The sequence below is a fragment of the Dromaius novaehollandiae genome, chromosome 7, assembly GCF_036370855.1.
Source record: "Dromaius novaehollandiae isolate bDroNov1 chromosome 7, bDroNov1.hap1, whole genome shotgun sequence".
Taxonomy (NCBI): Eukaryota; Metazoa; Chordata; class Aves; order Casuariiformes; family Dromaiidae; genus Dromaius; species Dromaius novaehollandiae.
Genome location: NC_088104.1, coordinates 23,147,935 through 23,168,018, shown reverse-complemented (window position 1 = coordinate 23,168,018; position 20,084 = coordinate 23,147,935). Strand labels below are relative to the sequence as shown.

The following is a 20,084-nucleotide window of genomic DNA, read 5'->3' as shown; positions in this document are numbered from 1 at the left end:
ATTATGAAAATGAGTATTATGTTAGTGGCTCCATAGTTTGTCCTGAGAATATTAGCTTAATTGTTCCATAATGATCTGAATACTGACATAACATTAGCATTTTTTAGTTTTCTGACATTTTTCTAGAATTTTAAGATTTTTCTAAAAATAACACCACCTGGCCACAGAGAGGGATATTTTTCCTTCATAATTTAAGCTTCCCTCAACTTTCCTAGTTTAAAGAATTAAAAAAAAAAAAAAAAAAAAAAAAGAAGGAAAGAAGAAATAAAGAGCGGAAAAAAGTAAAAACATCCCATTTTTCCAGGTAAATATATTGTCAAATACCAGGTGAAAGCTTCTGTTCTAGCCTTCTGCAATACTGTAATTAAGCTGCGATCTCCGTATCACTCAATTCATGTAGCATCCAATAAATTAGTCCAGTCAGGTGATCATCCACTCATCCCTAAACAAATTCAGTTCTTCTTTACAAAGACATAAATGTTTCCTCCATAAAGTGCTTCATCTACTCATAACAACACCCTAAAATCCAATCCCCTTTCCTCAACCTTAACCCAAAAGATAAACATTCAAACCAGGCACCTAACCTCTGCTGTGATTCCTGCTAATGTCACATTGCTTTCCCCGCCATGCCTAGGAAGTGTTAATTTAATTTCTGGTCCATACACACTTTCCCAGTTCCTTCGTGCTGCCTACTGGACAAGCCCATACAAAATAACTATTTTCGTTTAGCCTCCCCTGCTATCACAACGTACCCTCCCACATAAACTTGCAATTATACTTCTGTTACTAGGAATCTCCTTATTTGCCTCAGCAAGTTCCCAGAAGCAATCTCCTCCAGTAACTGCCTCACTCTAACAATTTCAGTCCCCTTCTGCCTCCCACAGTAATATGCTACAAACAGTTCCACTGTCAGAGGCCTCTCTGTTGTTGGTCTTCCATGGCACTGCTCACCTCCCAGAAATTGCTCCTCACATCTGGATTCCCTGGCCTCTTCCTTACACTGGCATATCCAAGGGCCTCTCCTGCTTCATTTCTCAGCTTTGGACTGCAGCTTGGCCAACTTCCTTCTGCTGACATGATGACAAACTGTTCTTCCTATCTCCACCGCCTCAGGTCAAGACAGCTCATCAGTGGTTCCATGTTGTGCATTTAGCAAACAATTTCAGCCATACCATCATCTTTCATGGTAGCAGCGGATTTCTCCTTGCAGATCCTACAAAGAGCCCTTCCCTTTCAGTGGCAGGATTCTCCACTCACCAGGATTCTCCATTACGGTCTGCCAGGCAGCACCTTCATCAGGCTGGCTCTGCATTAGTGCCCGTTAGGGCCCACATTCCTCCCCGCATTCAGCTCTGCCCTCCACCTGCCCGTTCCTGGTGCCTAAGGCCTCTTGTTCTCCAAATCCTCCTGCTGCCCACCAGTATCTAAGTACTGTGCCTCATGGTCGGTTGAATGGCCTTCCCCATCGCCCTGGCAGCAATCTCCCTCCGTGGCACACCGGACCAGCTACAGGAAGCAGTCTCCAGGCTCCTAGCAGTACCAAGGCGAAGAGGTACAAGGACACAGACAAACGGGTAGGACCAGACAGTCAGATCTCTCCAGAAGTCTGTTCTCTTTCAGGAAAAGGTAAAGGAAAAAGACATTTTGCATTTATTTTTTCATGCTTAATGATGACTACTTTAAAGCCCTGCCTAAGGGCTTTAAGCCATCAGATAGTTCAATTCCGACTAAAACTTTCATTTAGTCAGTCAATTTTCAGCCTTCCAGAATAGCCCTAAAAAGGGAGTGTGGCAAACCAAGAAAGATGCATAAGCAGGGTGGATGTCTCGCCCATTAATTCCACCCATGTCATATGTATATTGTTTTAGTTCATTTTCATATTTGTCCCACCCATACATTTTCTAACAGATTTACTGCCTAAGCATTGAACAGTTAAGAGTTATGTCCTAACATGCAGGATGACTTATGAGTTAATCTAAGAAGCTGCAGAGCTTTTCTGAAGCCATTAGCCATAAGATAACTCTGTTTAGAATTTTGAGGGATTGAAGAGATCACTTCAGACTTCGCAGCTATTCTCCTAGACATCACAACAGATGAACAAAGAACTGCATCGAAAAGGAAAGCCAAAAACTGAGAAGCTCAAGTTTGAATACTTGTACTTTCTTTAGGCCAAAGGAACAAAATTATCCTTGTTTTGTGCTTCAGCATCCTTGGAGCAACCCTTCAGAGTACATACCACCAGAAGGCGCTAAGAATGAAAAAGCATGACGATCCCTGTCAAGAGTTCCTACCAAACATGCATCCTGGATCTGCTCAACTGAGAGATTCTCCAGAGTGACAGCAGCATCTTAGCAGTGAGCTTTATTTTCTAAGAAGAGCAGGATCCAATCTCCAATATCATGTTCAGCTCTGGAAGAATAGAGTAGGGCATCCTTTCCAAAAACAAAGGCAGGTTCTGTCATATCTCTGCTTATGAATGTAGTTTACAGTAACTTAAACAGGATATCTGCTAAATGGCAGTTCCAGGCTTTCTACTCTAACTGCCTGTTCTGAAGATTTACCTGAAACAAAGTAAATTTGATACCTTCAACAAAAACAGCAGTTATCAAAGAAAGTAAGACTGTCTCACTTAACAGAGCACTCTACTCTCTGTGGAAGAAGTACTTGCCAGCTTTGTACTACAGTAAGTTGAGCTACTATTGTATAAGAAAATCCAAGCCAGGAAAAGCTCTGAAGAAAGTACAAATGATGTTTTCCTAATAAGTCTCCTCCATCAGCACCTTTTAAATTTTTTAGAAGATAAAACTGTACTGCAACGTTGCTCCTTCTTCACTGATTGTCCCTCCATCTATCACAAGTATTTTTCTATTTATTTTTACAAGTAACCAACACAGAAGCAAATAAGCAAAAATATCTCAGAGTTTGCATTTACGTAAATGTACAGTTCAACTTTACCTTTGGATTTTGGAATTAACTCTCCGCAACTCAGTATGCGTACTTCAGCATACGGTTTACTAGATGCATCTGTTTTCTGGTTTTCTATTTCTCTCACAACTTCTTGACCTGAGATGACTTGTCCAAAAACAACATGATGTCTGAAGAATTTAAACAGAAGTATGACTTCTTAGTACTTAATTTTTTCAAAGCAGTTCTCAAATGAGCATATATGAAGAAGAAAAGCATATTTACCCATCTAAGTGAGGTGTAGGTTTAGTTGTTCTTTTGTTGCCAAATGAAGTAATTTAAAGAGAAAAACAGTCAGTTTTAGTGAAAGCAGTCAGCATTTGAAGCATGTCATGTATACATATAAAGGTGAAAATTATTGAGTGAACTAATAAAACTGGACAAAAGCCATATCTTTACATTATTGTAAGTTTGCATGCAGCTATTTAATGTCTTACACATTAAACTACTTATTCAATTTCTTACTTTGACTAATACATAAGTCAAACAAAAGTACAGATAAATAAATTTTTAGACAACATCTTTATATAGGATATAACTACTCTATTAAATTACATTAACACTTCCAGGAACAGATATAAAAATTAAAGCAAACTGTCTCAAAGGAAGGAAATTGCAAATAACCTTCTACACACTAGAAAATTTTCAGAAAGCAAAGGAAAAAAGATAGCCGTGTACAAAATATTAGACATCAAAAGTAGAAATGACTGTCTTTTTATCTATAGACAATCAAACTGTTCACAGCTCCCACTACACTAGGATTACTAAGGCATACAGATGTCAGCCATGACAGAAGTCAAAAGCTGAGATAAATACACTAATTATCTGTCAGAAGTCCCAAAGTATAGGTCTAATGGTACGTGACATGCACAACTGACCATATTAATTCAGGTCATGAAACATGTAAGACTGCTGAATTTCAAGAATGCTTTCTGTAGATAGATCAGGTTTAACAGGGGTCTACTGCAGAAATATTTTAAGAATTTAAACTTGCATATAATTCTAAATGAGACTGCTTTTGAAAGTTACTTTGTGACAGAAAATTTCTCTACTTTGAGTCTAGAGAAACTCCAGGGCTGTTTTCCCTCCCTTTAGACAACAGACATTAAAAGCATGTGATAAAATTCTGCAGGGATCTAACAGATTTGCATTACTGCCTTAGAACACAGCTACCAAAACCAAAACCAAAAGCTCTTTTGCGCAGACAATAAGCACTAAACACGAAAGTAATTAAAAAAACCAGTCAATTTCCCTAAACTGCTCATTAGGAAAATGGCTACTTCTCTGGAACTTTGTGAAAAACCATCAGCTTTGAGTTTGCTTGGGAGCTAGTCTTCAATAATTAAAAGGGTTAAAAAACTGCAAGCCACACACACACTTCATAACAGTCCAATACTTACATAAAGAACTGCGAACCATTTGTATCTTTCCCTCGGTTGGCCATTGAAAGGAGAAATTCTTTGTTGTGCTTTACAGCAAAGCTTTCATCTAAAAAAAGTATTTTCAATTACTTCAGAAACACCACATGTGCTCAGATACATGCTATAATCTAAGTAAACTCATCGTGGTCACTTCAGTAAAAACAGTACTAAAATTAGATTCAAAATAGTAGGTACTATTTTTAAAATACATTACACCTTTCATTCCAAATAGTGCAATTTAAGAAGGGGAAATATGATTTGACAATTTATAGCCTGGGAAAAACTAAAAATGGAAACTTCATATTCAAGAGATTTGTTTCCTACCAATGTTAACAGAGACCTGATCATTTTAAGTTGTTGCTATTTTTATTCTGCACGTGCAGATCATTGTCTCTTTGAAATAGAAAAAGTTTATTATGGTGCATTAAGCATTACGAAATCCCCTCATTTTCAGGCTATTTTGTTATTTTTTAATAAACATGGAGATCCAGTTTGATGGCAACTCCAAACAATTTCTGTTTGTCTATCAGCTACACAGATGAGTTTAATCAAGCTAGCCATTAAGAAAATAAGTTTAACTGGAACGAATCTTACTTTGGACGATGAAATCATTTTAACGGTTCAGGTTAAATCCCAATGAAACTGTGAAATGTAATCATCGTTCTTCACTTAAGACACTTGTAACAGATCATCCTATCCCCCTTCTTCCCTAAAACAGCACAAAGGCTGTTGGGGCATCTAAATTGTCCAGATGGAAGAAGTCTACTCATTATCATTTAGATAAACGGCAAGAGAAAGAATCAAAGAGGAAAAGTACACTGCCTGTAAGGTTGTGGTCTTACATCACACTGAGTCACTGACAGTGAAAGGGACAGTCCCACTCACTATCCACTGTCACCTGCACCACCACTGCTGTCTTGCATGGCATTAGGTGTCATCTAACCCTGTGGTGAGCTGGTTGAGGGAGCCTCATCAGCAAAACATACCCTACGGATTCATGCTATGGCTGCATTGAATAAACAGCTTAAAACTGCCAGAAAGTAGAAGTTTTGCTACTTCTTCCATCTCCTCCAACCACACGTTTCTCCAACCCCAGTGAGTCACTTGTGTTGGTTCTGATACTTGTCGGACTACCTATTGAATTGGATCAGCTCACTAATATGGAAACAAACACACTCTTGCTGCACAAGTTGTCTGGCATTTTAGCAAGCTGAATCAGCTTAGTTTGATCTGATGGGAACCACAGTCAGAGCAAGGTAAGACCTCCCTCTTTTGGCAGTTGCAAACTGTTGATTCAACCCAAGTCTGATAAAAAACTGCAGCCTAAACTTACCAAAACAGGGAATAATTCTTTTGATTGTTTGCTGCAAGCTCAGACAAGCACCAGTGTTAAAAGAAAAATGGCAAGGAGAGGGGAGGATTACAACCACCCCTTTAGGTGGCAGCTAGCCACCGGATGGGGTTATTTGTAATCTGAAACTGCTCCCTGAAATAGAGAGATGCTCCAGTACATTCTGGACAAACACAGGCTGTGAAATAGGCTGAAGAGAGAAGAACTTCTTAGGTGACACTGACTAAAAGAGAACCAGCACTGTGACAAAACAGATGGCCTCTTAATACTTAAGTTCAGGAAAGGAGGGCTTTATACTTTCCTGTTAATAAAGACAACTTGCAAGAAAATCTGACTCCTTCATAACTTTCTCCTCCTGACCGCAGGAAAAGGCAAGCCCCAACTTTTGGCTATCTGCTCAAGCCAAAAAGGTATGTTCAGAATCAGAATACCACGTTTAGGAATGGTTGTAAAAATGTAAGTCCGCAAAGCTCCGAAATCTGAACGAGTTACATTTTTGTTTAATTTTTCATTAGTTAAAAAGGTACACATTTCAAAAAATGAACAAAAAACAAAACAAAAAACCCCACAGAAAACAAAAAAACAACCCCCCACACATTAAATTGAAATAGCCTCATGTGAAAAGACCCTAAGACCAAACAAAATCCTAACAAAGACAATGGAGTTGATATTTACAGAACTGAGACGACAGAATATAAGTGTGATTGCTTATAGTAACACTGAAAGAGTGGACTTACGAAACTCCTACCTTCAAAAAAGCCGCCATAAATGGATTCTCCTCCCCTGCCATTTCCTTGAAAGAAAAGTGGCAGTTACAACTTAAAGTAGTGATAAAGAGAGTCACGTTTTATTGAAGATGTTTTGCAATACAAACTATTGCTCCAACTACATCCAAGTCACTGACATTATTCTTGAAGATATCTAAAGATGATCACGTAATAAGAAACATCTTGATATTTCCTTTAAGCAGAAACAAAGTTGGAAAACAAGAAAGTTTTCCCATGTATTTTACTATGTTCTCTCTCTTCATTTCCCAGCAGTAGACATAATATTTTACCATCACATATAAAACTTTCAAAAGAAATCTACTCTGAGCACTATGGTAATGGAGCAGAAACTGTGTATGTATATATGTATACATTTTAAGTGTTTCCATGTAAGGTTCTTACTCAGAAAGAAAAAAAAAAGCAGTTAAGTTACAGAATAATTCATGTAAGTAAAGGATGCTGAACAGGACTTTTACAATATTCTATTACATAAGCATTAGTTTTCTTAAAGATTCACATCATACCTTCACTGAAGTCGCCTCCTTGGATCATGAAATCTTTCACTACCCTGTGAAACAGACAACTTTTGTAATGCAATGGCTTTTGGGTGGATTTTCCCGTACCCTTTTCACCTAAAGGAGAGGAAGGGAAAACAAAAAACAAAGTGACTCTTAGTACCTGTAGAATCTCCACTATTAAAAAATACTGCCTAAGGGCTCGATCAAAATCATCTACCAAGTTCTCAAAAATCAGCTTGAGAGGTAGGCACATACCTGTCAGTTTCCTGTTTGTATTACATTTGAGGAAACAGAGCAGAAACCAGCTTCTGCCTCTGCAGTTATATCACAGTCCTTACTGACATGAGCATACAACATAAGAATCACCTTCTCCCCCCCGGATAGCTACAATCAATTCAAGACGACATAAATTAAGAGCTCGAATAGATATAAAAATGACACCTATCCAAAGAGGCGTAAACATCTAAGGGTGCACTATCTTACTGCTGGGAGGACATTTTTATTCACATAACTCCAAGTGCTTTCACAGAATCTTTCTAGGCCTCTTCTGTGTAGATTCATCTAAATTAAGCAGTCAATGTAGGTTTAAGATAACTAACTGGCTTTGCCCTGAAGAAGGAGAGGAACAGTCAGATCTTCAGTTACAACATCCCATGGCAAAGGTAGCATAAAAGGTCGTAACTAAATATGAGAAGGAAAAAGAAGAAGGAACCTCGTTCCCTACCCTGCTCCCGACTGCATCCAGCACCCTCCTGCCTCACACCAGTTCTGGAGCTCCTGCTCTCTGCTGAGTTTGCAAAATGAGCAGCTCAAGGTGGAGCCCTGCAAGGGCAGAGCCAACCTCAAGGTGACAATAAGGTAAGCAGGGAGACTGCGCTGGAAGGAGAAGGAGCTTTTCCTCCCAGTGCCGGCACATGGTTCAATGTGACTTCCCACAGCTTCATTCTGAGCTGCAGAACTGAAGCTTCTGTCAAGGGCAGTTGCTTCTGAAATTATCTGTAGCAGATTAGTGCCTCCAAATGCATCTGACTAGCTATAAAAGCACTTGACAGGATCTCTGATAAATGTATAGCTGTGTCTGTTCCACTAGGTTGGTGTATGCCTAACATAAATATGGCAGGAAAAAAAGAGGTGGTGACCCATGTTCTAAGATGACTGTATATCCTTTTCAGAACTGACAAAAAGTAAGTATGAGAATACAGAAATAAAGTCAAAATTTGAAATAATTTGCTGTCATAAACACTTTGACCACATACTTTCCTCATTATTCTTAAATATGTTGAAGCAGTGAAATAGTCAATCTGAACTTGATTCTAAACATGAACCACTAAGTGTGGACTTATTAATACTTGTTTCTGACTTGAAATGCTATTCAAAGACTTCAAGCAAAATATTCCCTGCAGTAGCAGGGAAATAAGACCTTTACACAATAAATCTGACTTTTGGACATTTGATAGATCAATAGATCAAGAACACAATGGTCGCATCATATCAAACTAAAGCCCATTAAAAAAAAAAAAGAAAAAGAAAACCCTTTAGAGTTCAAATTTATTAACAAATTTTGGCACGCTGATATTGTGCAAGTAAACCAACTTCAAATCCGATAATGGCTCCCTTCCTGCAGACAGCATGAGTGTTACACAAAGTGCTCTAGCTAACTTGACATAACTATAATCACGCACTCACACCTGATCCAGATCAAATTAGTGCTGCTGAGTGATTCATGAGCAGCTATGAAGCCTTGACCTGAAAGGGAACAGAGCTGATGGGAAAGGAAGCAGGGAATGCTTAAGACAGAAAATATGGGTTTATATATACACAAAACTATTCTTGGGATAAGACTTTGTTATTAATTTTTGGTAAACTATCAGCATTTTCAACCAAAGCAGGGAAGATATTAGTATTTGGAAATGTTTCTGGGAGAGAAACTTCTAAACATCTTTTTCAAGAAAATTTGAATTTCACTAGAGATGGAAGTCACCAGCCTCCCTCTACAAAGAAAAATTAAAATGATAGCTAAGTAGGAAACAAAGATACTAATGAATACCAGCAATACCTTTGAAATACCTCCAAATATCTTAAGACTAAAACGAAAGTCTGCATGCTTGATCTCTTATTTCAGGATTGGATAATGTTACCTAATGTAAGCTGTAATTTCTAGTAACAGAAAATCAGCTTATTGTGTCAGTATTTGCAGTTGATTAGTATATGCTCCTTGCAATATCCTAAGCCAAAGCTACAAATGCTTTGATTCTGCATCAGATGCATATGAGAAATCTGCTAAATCTCTACAGATGCCAAGTACCAATGCTTTGTGTGCTTGTTTTTATATGTCAGAAAATGTCAGGAAAAATAACTTAGGTGTCAAACTAGCTAACATGGTATTATATTAAAAATTATAAATAAAATTAAAAATCTACAAACCTGTGCAAAGGCAGCGAAAATTCTCACATGTCTTTGGACATACATCCGAAAACAACTCAAAGACCACTCTTCCAGCTAGAAAAAAAAGCCACATTTGTTGTGAAGCTGACAGGTATTTGTATTAATCTTAGATACTTCATGAGTATCATGTTATTGAGTACATATTTTAATTTTCTTACCAGGAACATTGTTGATGGCTATGTCAAAAAAGCAACGAGGTCTCTGGACCTTTACTCCCATGGCTTCAAAAGTTTAAATACTGTAAATAATAAAAATAAAACTGAGTTTTTCCTTTTGTGTAGTGAAACTATGTTTAAGTCAAACATGAAGATTTTATAAAGACAATAAAAACTGCACAAAAGATAGGTGAGAAAAGGAATCCATAAAAAACAGATAGCAAACAGAAACATTTTAAAGACCGAAAGCCCGAAGTACTTTAAGTCAATTTCATGCTTTCTGGACCCAAAGGAGTGATTTTATTTTTACTGCTTGCTGCAATAGTTTTAACTTTAAGCTTCAGTGTCATAGTTCAAATGAAGAAATACAAAAAGAAAAGATACTGCAAGGTATAGGGAATATAAAGTTTTAAGCCTTCTGGCTCTCCAAATGATGTAAGATAGCCACTTTAAGTCATTTATTCCTAGAATTCTTGTGTATTCAAGACAAAATATGAATCACAGAAACAAGAGTCACCTCTGGGACCAGAGAGTGCTCTCAAACACCTTACTGCAACCGCCTCTGAACTGTTCAACCAGACTAACTTGCCATCTCTTAAGCTCAGTGTTGGCGGCTGAGGAGCTTGCAGCCTCCCCAGGCCACCTCACCTCCCTGGTCAAGGTTACCAGCCGCTGAGCAGGGCTGTCTGCCCAGGAGTACGTCAGCTGCTGCAGTGCACAGCCAAGGCCAGCTTCTGCTAAACTCAGCTTCCATTAATAAAACAGGTCCATGAACTACACCTGCTCGAGAGTGGACACGCCGCCTGTAATATCTACAAGTACAAAAAGCCAACAGCCTGGGACAGTACCTCCTCCAACTGCTGGAGGTGAGTCTGTCAGTTCTGTGATGGCCTTACTGCAGACTTCTACCTGCCCTGCATTCCCCATCCTCACTGACACTGGCATTCACCTGCTATCACTGTGGACTGGTTCACAAAAAAATATCTGAACAGCCTGTTATCCCCTTAGCTATCTGCAGCAGCTCACCACACAGGCAGACAAGCAACACGCAGTGGTGCAGGGGATGGAAGCAGAACCACGCAGGCAGGGCTGGAGCAAAAAGGCCGACAGCAGCACTGGCGTGGGCCAGAGCCGAGAGTCACGCGACTGCACCGTGCGCCTAGCCAGGGCTGCAAATTAAGAGCACCCACACTGACAGACAATCCTTAAACATAAAAAGAAGTTCTCACTGTGAAATAAGAACTCAATGCATGAAATAGTCTACTGAATTCATACAAAAGCATGACTGGGCACAAACTGTGAGTATTAGACAGTTCTGAAAGGTTGACAGACATATTAAGAACACTAGATGCAAACCAAAGGAAAATTCTGTACATGATAAATATTTGTGTCCTTCACTACTTAAACAGGAGGTTTTCTTCCCTGTTAAACTCCAGCTGTCCAGTAAGCAACTGCCACAGCGCACACAGCGAGGCAGCTCTGATCAGGACAATCTGATCTGGTACCACCGATCTTTCAGATGGGGAACACCAGAATTCCCAGCCGTAAGTACAGAACTGAGGTTACGGGACAGACTTCTGAAGCAAGTACATGGCTATAGGATAGAGTTACGGGAGAGACTTCCTAACCATGTAAGTGGCAGGCTGCTCCTGATTTTGGAAGCTATATTCTGGAACTTGAATGTAAAGAAATAAGCAATAAAACATTAATAATTTTTCATCAAGTTCTTTGCAATAATTATGTAAGTCAAGCAGTGGTACTTTCAGAAGTATCAGAATTTTTGTTATAAATATTAAAAAGGAACAGTCAAAGAGTAAAAGTCACTGATCATGGCTACAACTTCATACCTAGGCCTAAGCATTCAATTTCTTAGAAATGCATTTCCAGGATTCCTGTCACTGTGGTATCAGGAGCTGCTCTAATTAGGATCCAGACTATTCTACATTAAAAAATAAAGATGTAGGTCTTCCACAATAATTGCTAAGTGAAACGACTTCAGCTTTGTATTGTTTCTCCTCCTTTCATGCCATTATTTATCTCGAGAACCCTAATGTAACCTTTGCCATATCTCTGAGTGTATGAATCCCCCTATTTTTAGTAAGTAATAGCTTCCCTTCATGTCATTTGCAATTGCAGCCTTCCAACATCATGCACAACTATGATACTCTTTTCCTTTTCTGATGGCCCAACCTCTCTGAATTACTTCAGAGAGGAAACAAACATGATGTTGGCAGAAGGATCTTTAAGACTGGAGTACTTCTTCCAGCATTTGGGATGTAACCTATAAATTTTCAGTTCTAATTATATTTTCTTGCCAGAAAACACTATTAAGATCTGCATTTTAGACATACTGCATACATAATCTCTTCTAGAACTGAACTAGTAGCTGTGTCACAGAACAGCCTAGAAAAACTCCATTGTTGCCATCTGTCACTCTCGGCTTAAGAACTAGAGGCTACAAGAAATCAAAAGACTAATGTAATCATGTTAGTCTATATTCTCTTTCCTCCTTGTGCACAATGTCACTCCAAACATTTTGCCAAGATTATACAATGAAAATACCAGGAACAATGCAGGACTGATTTAAATGAAACACCAGTCAGTAGCTCATCATTCATGCAATTCAGCCTGACTAGACTTTGCAAACATACAGAACCTCAGCAGATATCCCCTTAGCTGTGTAATGAATACAGTAATTCACATAAGCCAGAGCCTTCGTCAAAAGCAGCAGCCCTACCTTGGCCTGCTTGCTCCTGTCTCTGAACTCCCCTCTCTCTCTTCTATCAGTGCAACAAGTTTTGTAACTGCACCGAGAAACAAATAGGGAAAACTCGTCTAGCTGAAAATTTTGTTGTTGTCAGGTTAGCAGAACACTAACCAGTTCGTCACACCGCTGCACAAACTCTTGGGCCAGCACCAGGAAGGAGGCAGCACGGGTGAGGGAAAAAGGAGATGGAAAGGTGGGAGTGGACAGACTTCTTTCAGAACTGAAGCCAGCCTGAAGGACAGTCAACTACTCACGCACCGTCCATAGCGGAATACAGCCATATGGGGGGGGGGCGCAGCAGAAGTTAGTTTCTTTTTCCAGAAAACCTCTCAGAACAAATGCTGCAATAATCATGGCTTGGTGATAAATAAATAAATACATATATATATATAATTTTGGTGATAAAACTGCAAGTCAGTTCAGCTGAACAAAGCCATCCAAAGGCCTATAGTAGATGTCTCTTCAATTGTATCTGAACTTTAGACATTTGGCTGTTGTACTTCAGTGAAGGATATTCAATTTCTGCTTTATGGGCTATTTGCTTGAGAAATAGAAGAGGAAGGCATGAACATTTATATACATGATTTTAGCCCAAATAAATACACACTATCTTAATATGTGATACAATTTTAATTGCAAATATTGATAATAATTAATGCTAAATCATGAAATAAATGTCAGTATACCTACCGCAGTCAATTTTGACTTGGTTTTGTAAAGAAAATGGTGCAAGAGGGAAGGAAGAGAGAGAGAATTCTACCTGAATTCTCATTCTCACCAACTTTTGCTCAATTTGCTAAGTTTATCTAATTTGCTCATGAAGAGTGGAACAAACGAAGCCTAGAACATGGTCTAAATCCTTATCCTACACATTGTAATAAATTCAGATCTACCAGTGTGACTTCCCCCATTACCTCCAGTGTCCCCTGCACTTTCTCTAAATCCTCCAATAATCTTCCCTAAACACTGGCTGCATTTGGTTCTAAATGGCAATTGCATCAATTGTACAGTATGAAAACCCCAACCAAACGATCATCAGGCCAAATAAACATACCTAACTCTTGAGCAGATGTTGCAAATACCTCCCTAAATAATGCAGGAACATCTCATCCTTGAAACCATTTGGAAGACAGAATCAAAACTTACTGGAAAGGGGTGGGGAGAGAGAGCTAGGTGTTCTTGTAGGAGAGAGCTGATGGAATAAATAGAGTGGTTAAGCTTTATTAAAACCTTAGTAAACCAGCCTAAAACATCAATGACATTTATCCTAACTACCTGTAAGTTAAGTGAGCATTTCCACTTCAATATACTTAAGTATCCTTTGCAGTCCGTACCATTTTCTCTTCTGTAATTCATTCTGCATCTTTGATTTCAAAGTCTGCTATGTTTTTTTTAAATTGTCCTATACTACATTTTCTTCTTCTCTTGTATTTTCCCTGTCCAATTCTCCAAAAAGAAACCCTGGCAATAAACCCTGCCTTTAACTTAATCCAACTGTTTTTCCACACTCATATTTCTCTTCAACTATTACCTTGTTAATCCCACACAAATAGATATTATTTAAATAAATAAATAAATCACATCAGGTTACTAAATTAATGTTCCTATCATTAACTTCCCAGCCAGAAGTCAACCCAAAGACCCCTACTATGCATGCTCATACAAATATGCTATCCAGAAAGGCAACACTGGGAAGTCAACTCACTTCCTCCTTCTAAAACCCTGAGAGAAAGGATGATATTGCAACCCAAGTAACATCCTGAAATGTTCAAGCCATTCATCATTCTCAGCCATCACCTGGAGGAGACTCTGACCAAGTCTAAGTAGAAACAATGCCAACAAAACTACTTTAGTGTAGCTAAAAGAAAAGGCTTGTCAATAAACCCAAATCCATACTAAGCTGAACTTAGTGGCTACGCTGTAATTCCACTTTCATAAATAAAACAAAAATACACCAAAAATATACAGCTTTGTCAGAACAGCTGCATCTATAACCCATGCATCACCAGCTGTGTCAGTCAGGGTTCAAACCTCTTCACACATGTGCCAGCATCATTATTTTGTTCAGTTATTTGTAGGACAAAGCTGGCCTACTCCTGGCCAGGCTGCAGACAGCTGTCCCCTTCAAACTGATCTGTGCCAACCAAAAAAGATAACTGCCACAAGCTATTTAGAAGCACCTCTCTGCCAGAGGTTATCACTCATATTTGTTGATCTACTTAAAAGTATGCCTATAGGATTTTTTTCTGTCAAAATTACTTACGCTATCAAGTATCTAATATTATAACTGCTTAATATAACCTAGCTCCTTTTGACTGAAATGAATTAGGAAGCACTCACAGACATAGATCAACTGCAGTACCAGCACGTGTCATACACTGGAGAAGAGCTGATGGCCACGAACGTCCATCAAGCTGACTAAGGCTGCGGTTCCACAAACACTTGAAGCCAATATAAATGTGGGCTGCTACCGGAATGGAGTGCTCATACATCCACCTGGTTAAAACTCATACAGATCACTGATCTGCATGAAAATTACCTCCTCCGCCTCCCCTGCAAGAAAATATTTTGGCAGCAGCACATATTGGGTTAAAGTGACAGTGGAACTGTACACCAAGAATGCTAAATGTTCACTCTAGTATGGACTACACTGGAAATGAATTTATGGTTGCTAAATAATAGGATGATACCAAACATGTGAACAACAAAAATCCAACCAGCCTATCTTCAATCTTCACCATTTTTCTAAATACCAGCATCTCTTCCTACCTGTTTCACTATCAAAGAACTTGAAATAGCAGCAATGACAACCAAGAAAGTTAGTTTTCATTTTACTGATTTATCAGTACAGGATTTTGTTGTCAGCAGGTTTAGGAATACAGTACTACACTTGAACATGTTTCAGGTTCAGGAGGTTTTCTTTGCAATCATGTGGACCTAAATCTTTTTCTTTTTTTCTGAATAAAACATTCACATTCTACACAGGCATACTGAACTTTGCAATAAGACTTTCTACTCATCATCACCATGAAAATTTTACAGGTTTTCAAACTTGGCTGCCCACTCCAACAGTATTAGAAGAAATCCAACAACTTTCAAAATTTTTGCAGGAAAAAAAGTGATTGACACCACTTTCCACTAGACCTTCTTCTCCAAAATAATGCAGAAGGTGTTCTAAAAGTCTTTTTGGTGGCACAGTATTACCCCCCCCCCCATGAAGTGAAGAGATACCTGACAATATCAACCATTGTCCTGCATGGAGGGAAGGAAAGAGCCTGCTATTCTTTTAGAGAGGTTTAAGAAAACACCATTGTCAGCTGGGTCCTAACTAAATATGCGGCATGTACTCCTATACCACTACACTATAAAGTTCATTTACATCACTTTTAGTGTGAATTTTTACAATGATTAACATGAACTCAGCCTTCCTGTACCAAAGTATACAAAGAATGCACACACAGTTATAATATCTCAGTCAGGAGACCAAAAATTCAGCTGAGAAGGCAGCCTGCCCGCCACACCACGTTCTTGTTTTATTTTCCTTGGAGAGAGAAACCTAGAATGAGAAAGATGATAAAATATCTAAACATGCTATTGCCAATAGCAAGTGAAAAGTTTGTTGAGCCATGAATTTTTTTAATGTCTAATGAATGCAGAAAGTAAAACTTTTCATTCTTACAGGATCCTCAAAATAACCTCCAGAAGAGGAAAGTCTTCCCCTCTCTGGTTACTGAAGTTTAGAATAAGGAAAGACCACCTAACAGTAGGAAATACAGTATTTAATGCCAACCCACATTTGCAAGCCAAAAACAAGAAAAGCTATCATCTTTCATTCTTGTGTTCTCCTTTGACTACTACTTCATCTCTAGTCCCTTCCAGTCTCAACTTAGTCTCCTACCTAACGCTCACTCCATTTTAAAAGACAGCCAGTTTTGCTCCCTGGCACTCATTGACTCTGTGCTCCCAAATGGAAGGCTGGTGCCAAGCACAGGTGGCATGGGGGAGATTTCTGGTGACAGAGACACCACACTGCAACAGGGTAATGTCAGTTCACTCCAACTGCCCTCAAAATCCACAGAATATTTTCCAAGATCCTAAGGGGAAAAATCTTCTTTGGTAACAGTTTGATGTTACCTAGCTAACTTCAAAACATTTTTTCAGTTTCACAAAAGAGGACTGGAAAAATGGGAAGCTTTAGTAAGAACTACCATCCCAAAGGGTGCTCTCAGAGGACTGCTGATGTTACTATCCTTCATACGGTCTCCTTCATATCCACTTCATATAGTGGAAACTAGACATTTTTCAAGTCCTAAAAAATAAAAAACAACTGACAAATGAAGCTACTTACACACTCTTCAGATTAAGATAAACTAATGCTTCATAAGATATGTGCAATTTTCATATTTTCCTAATGTTTTTATTGGGGTAGCACCCACAATACTTGAGTCATGATGCAGGACCCCACTGCAGGAATGAATGGGAATAGTGAAACAAAGTGAGTAAGAAGATAAAGCAAAAAGAAAAACTTATCCCTGCACAAAGAACATGCTCTTCCGCAGGTGATGTGGAACAGATACCTGAAAAATAAATATTATTTCCCAGAAGTTCAGATACAACTTACAAAAGAGACCTTACAAAAAGGCAACTTAGAAAAGAGAGTGAAAGAGAAGGTCTCATGTTCATCCTGAAACAGGCATCAGAGGATAATTAGAATATTATGAACTTAACCAGTCAAAACCTAGGCAAATATTAACGAGTGACTTGAGTTGTCAAAACTTATGTTCTTTCTAACCATTTCTGGAAGACACCTTTCTGATTCTGAATGAATTGTAAGGCAATATTTAGCGCTCCAACGGAAAATTTAGCCATACTGTTTCAATAAACCGTATTTCTTTTCTTCCTAAGCTTCCCTGCTTCAAAGTGTCCTAACAACCCAAAGCACAATCGCAAACACGCAGCGCTTTTGGTTTGGCCGCGGCTGCCAACAAAACGAGTCTGAAACTCGTTACTCGCAGAAAACCCCTCAAGTGCCTGGGGAAACCTCCGCCGCGGCGCAGGGACCCCGCCGCCAGCCATGATTGCTCCTCCGAGCGCCACTTCCCCGCCAGGGGCCTGCGGCGGGGAGGAGAACATGTGGCGAGCAGCAGCCCGGCCGCCGCGCCCGCTGGCGGAGGAGGGAGGCTCCATTCAAACTCCCGAGCAGGCACCGCAGGGCCCCGCGCCCGGCAGCGGCCGGGCCGGGCCGGGCCGCGCCGGCGGCGGGGCCGCGCGCCGCTGTACCGAGCGGGCGAAGGCCGCGGCCCCGCTGCCCGGGCCCAGCCGCCGCTGCGCCGCCCGCGCCCGCCTGCCTCAGGCCGCGGCCGCAGCCTCTCAGGCCGGGCCTGCGAGGGGGCGTGTGCCGGGCAGGCGGCGCGGGCCGCCGCCGCCGCTGCCCCGCGCCCGCCCCGGCACCGCCGGGCCGCTGCCCAGCGCCGGCCGGGCAACGCCGCGCCGCCCGCCCCCCTGGGCGGCGAGGCTCGGGCCCCGCGGCGCGGCAACTCCCAGCGCCGCGCCGCGCCGGGCCCCCCTTCCCCTCCTCCCTCCGGCGGCCACGCCGCCGCCTGGGCCGCGGCCCGCGCTCGGCCACATGGCGGCGGCGCCGGCCCCGGGCGCCGCCGGCCCGCGGCCCGCGGCCCCGCACTCACCGCGCTCGCGGCCCGCGTCTCCCCGCGCTGCTCAGCGCCTCGCCGCCATGTTAGGAGCTGTGCGGCACAGACTGCGTCAGTGGAAGGAAAGGGCGGGAGGGGGCGACCCTGGGGGCGGTGCGGCGCGGCGGGCCGCGAGCGGCGGCGGCGAGCGGGAGCGCGGCCCGGCAGGGCCTGGCGTGGGGGCGGAGGGATCGCGGGCCACCGTGCAGCCCTGCCCGGCCCGGCGGCGCGGAGGAGGCGGGGGCCGCTCGCAAGGAGCCGAAGCGGCGGGGGGAGGGGGCCGCCCGCCTCCGCCAGCTCGTCAGCGCCGCTCCGCCCCCTGCCGCGGCCCGGCCTGCCGGAGCCGCCCGCCGCCGCCGCCCCGCCGCCCCCCTGGGTAGGTGGGTGCTTCCCTGCCGGAGGCGCCTGTGAGGAAGGCTCGGCCGCCGTTACCGCCGCTGTGTTGAGCCGCGGCGCGGAGAGCGAGCGAGGGCTGGACGATGGCGGGCGGCCTGACACGGCCTGGCAGGGCCTGGGAGCAAAGGGGCGCCTGCAGTAGGGCGTGGGACACCTCGCCAGGGGCGGCGAGGAGCTGAAAGGGGAATTTAGAGCAAGTGGAGACAGAAAGGTTGCTGATAATTTTATTCTGTAAGCGTGTATTGCCATGCGAAGGTAACTTTATTTTAGAAATGGGGACGTTAAAGTTTGTGATAAGGCATGAAGTCGTGAACATCTAAAAAAATTAAGTCAGACTTACCTAGAAGTACATGTCTGCTTTCAAAGTTTTAAATTCAGACCAGTGAGTACTGAGGGAGACGGTGAGAGTCCAGCAACCAGCTGCTGACCAGCCAGATAACCTTCGGAGGAGCAGGCAAGCAAGTTTTCCCCTTCCAAATCTCTGCAAAAACACGAGTCTCGAGGACTGGCCTCTGAGTTCTGAAATCCAGACGCCGATGGTGACCAGAATCCTGTTTGATAAATCACACAGGCATTGATAAATCTTGTTTTCTTCCCCTGTAGATCTGACTTACTTAAGGTAGTTTTAATTCACTTTTTTTGGTTGTTTTAGGCATTATTAATGGAATTCCAGATTTCATCCAAATGTATGTGACAAGACAACAGTAAAAAGTTAATCATCTTGTGGTAAATGAAAGACTATTTACTATTTACACAGAAGTCTCCTTCAAACAAATGTAGAACAGTTTTCCTCTAAAAATGGGAAGTCATGTTGCTTGGAGGTCTTATGTGAGTTTGCACAAGGTCTGAGGTTCTTTAGAAAAGGTAAGTGCCACTGCTGAGATCATCTGACAGGCTTTGGGCCTTCCCTGATACTCACATGCCTCTGTAGACTTTGCAACTAAGGCACTCTGGATTTACCAGCAGAAGGATGCAGCAACTGTTCTAGTGACAAATTTTACATACAGGTTTTCTAAAACAATACACTTCTATAATAAGTAAAATAGGAGCTATTTTCTAGTTTTCATAAGTGTATGATATATGAGTGAGGTGTACAGATGATCAGAAACACACAAAATGCCCAAACTAAACTTTTGATAAGCAGCTGGAAAACAGCTGGTCAATCCAATAAAAAGTTGGTCACAGTAATAATATTGGTTGTGATTTGAGATAGAATGAAAACGACTGGCGATTACATCCTGCAAAGCTGGAGGAATAAATCAGCATGATGACATCATGATGGACATCGTGATTGCATTATATTGGTTGGTACTGGCCTGACCCCATTACTATGTATTGTTAAATGTTCTTAGTTATTATCAATGGTGGTGAGAAAAGGTCCGGAAAGATGATCTGGAGCTATTACGTAGACAGTATATACATGTTACAACATACATTAGATCTGTGTTCCAGAGCTTACACATTTTTAACATTTTTTGGTAAAGCATAAAAAAAGTGCACAAATAAAATGTATTCCAGTACAGTGAAGTCAAACTCTTGGACTTCATGGTTCTTGAAGTTAAGTCCCTTGGTGTTTTTTCTAGACTGATGACTTTTATTCCTTCAGAATAGCT

At 41.4% G+C, this 20,084-nt stretch overlaps 1 protein-coding gene across 2 annotated transcripts in view; it reads right to left on the bottom strand.

Annotated features, from left to right (window-relative positions):
* Window positions 1–18,346, bottom strand: part of PPIG (peptidylprolyl isomerase G) — a 32,966-nt gene extending 14,620 nt beyond the window's left edge. The window contains exons 1-8 of one of the 2 annotated variants that reach the window (XM_064514916.1): window positions 18,073–18,346; window positions 9,625–9,704; window positions 9,446–9,520; window positions 7,028–7,135; window positions 6,485–6,529; window positions 4,365–4,452; window positions 3,190–3,219; window positions 2,956–3,095 (exon numbers count right to left, since the gene is read on the bottom strand). In XM_064514916.1, the coding sequence (XP_064370986.1) occupies window positions 2,956–3,095; window positions 3,190–3,219; window positions 4,365–4,452; window positions 6,485–6,529; window positions 7,028–7,135; window positions 9,446–9,520; window positions 9,625–9,685 (547 nt within the window). In that variant the 5' untranslated portion in view covers window positions 9,686–9,704; window positions 18,073–18,346. The remainder of the gene's footprint in view (window positions 1–2,955; window positions 3,096–3,189; window positions 3,220–4,364; window positions 4,453–6,484; window positions 6,530–7,027; window positions 7,136–9,445; window positions 9,521–9,624; window positions 9,705–18,072) is intronic. The other variant, XM_064514918.1, reaches the window with a different exon arrangement.
* Window positions 18,347–20,084: the final 1,738 nt, after the last annotated feature.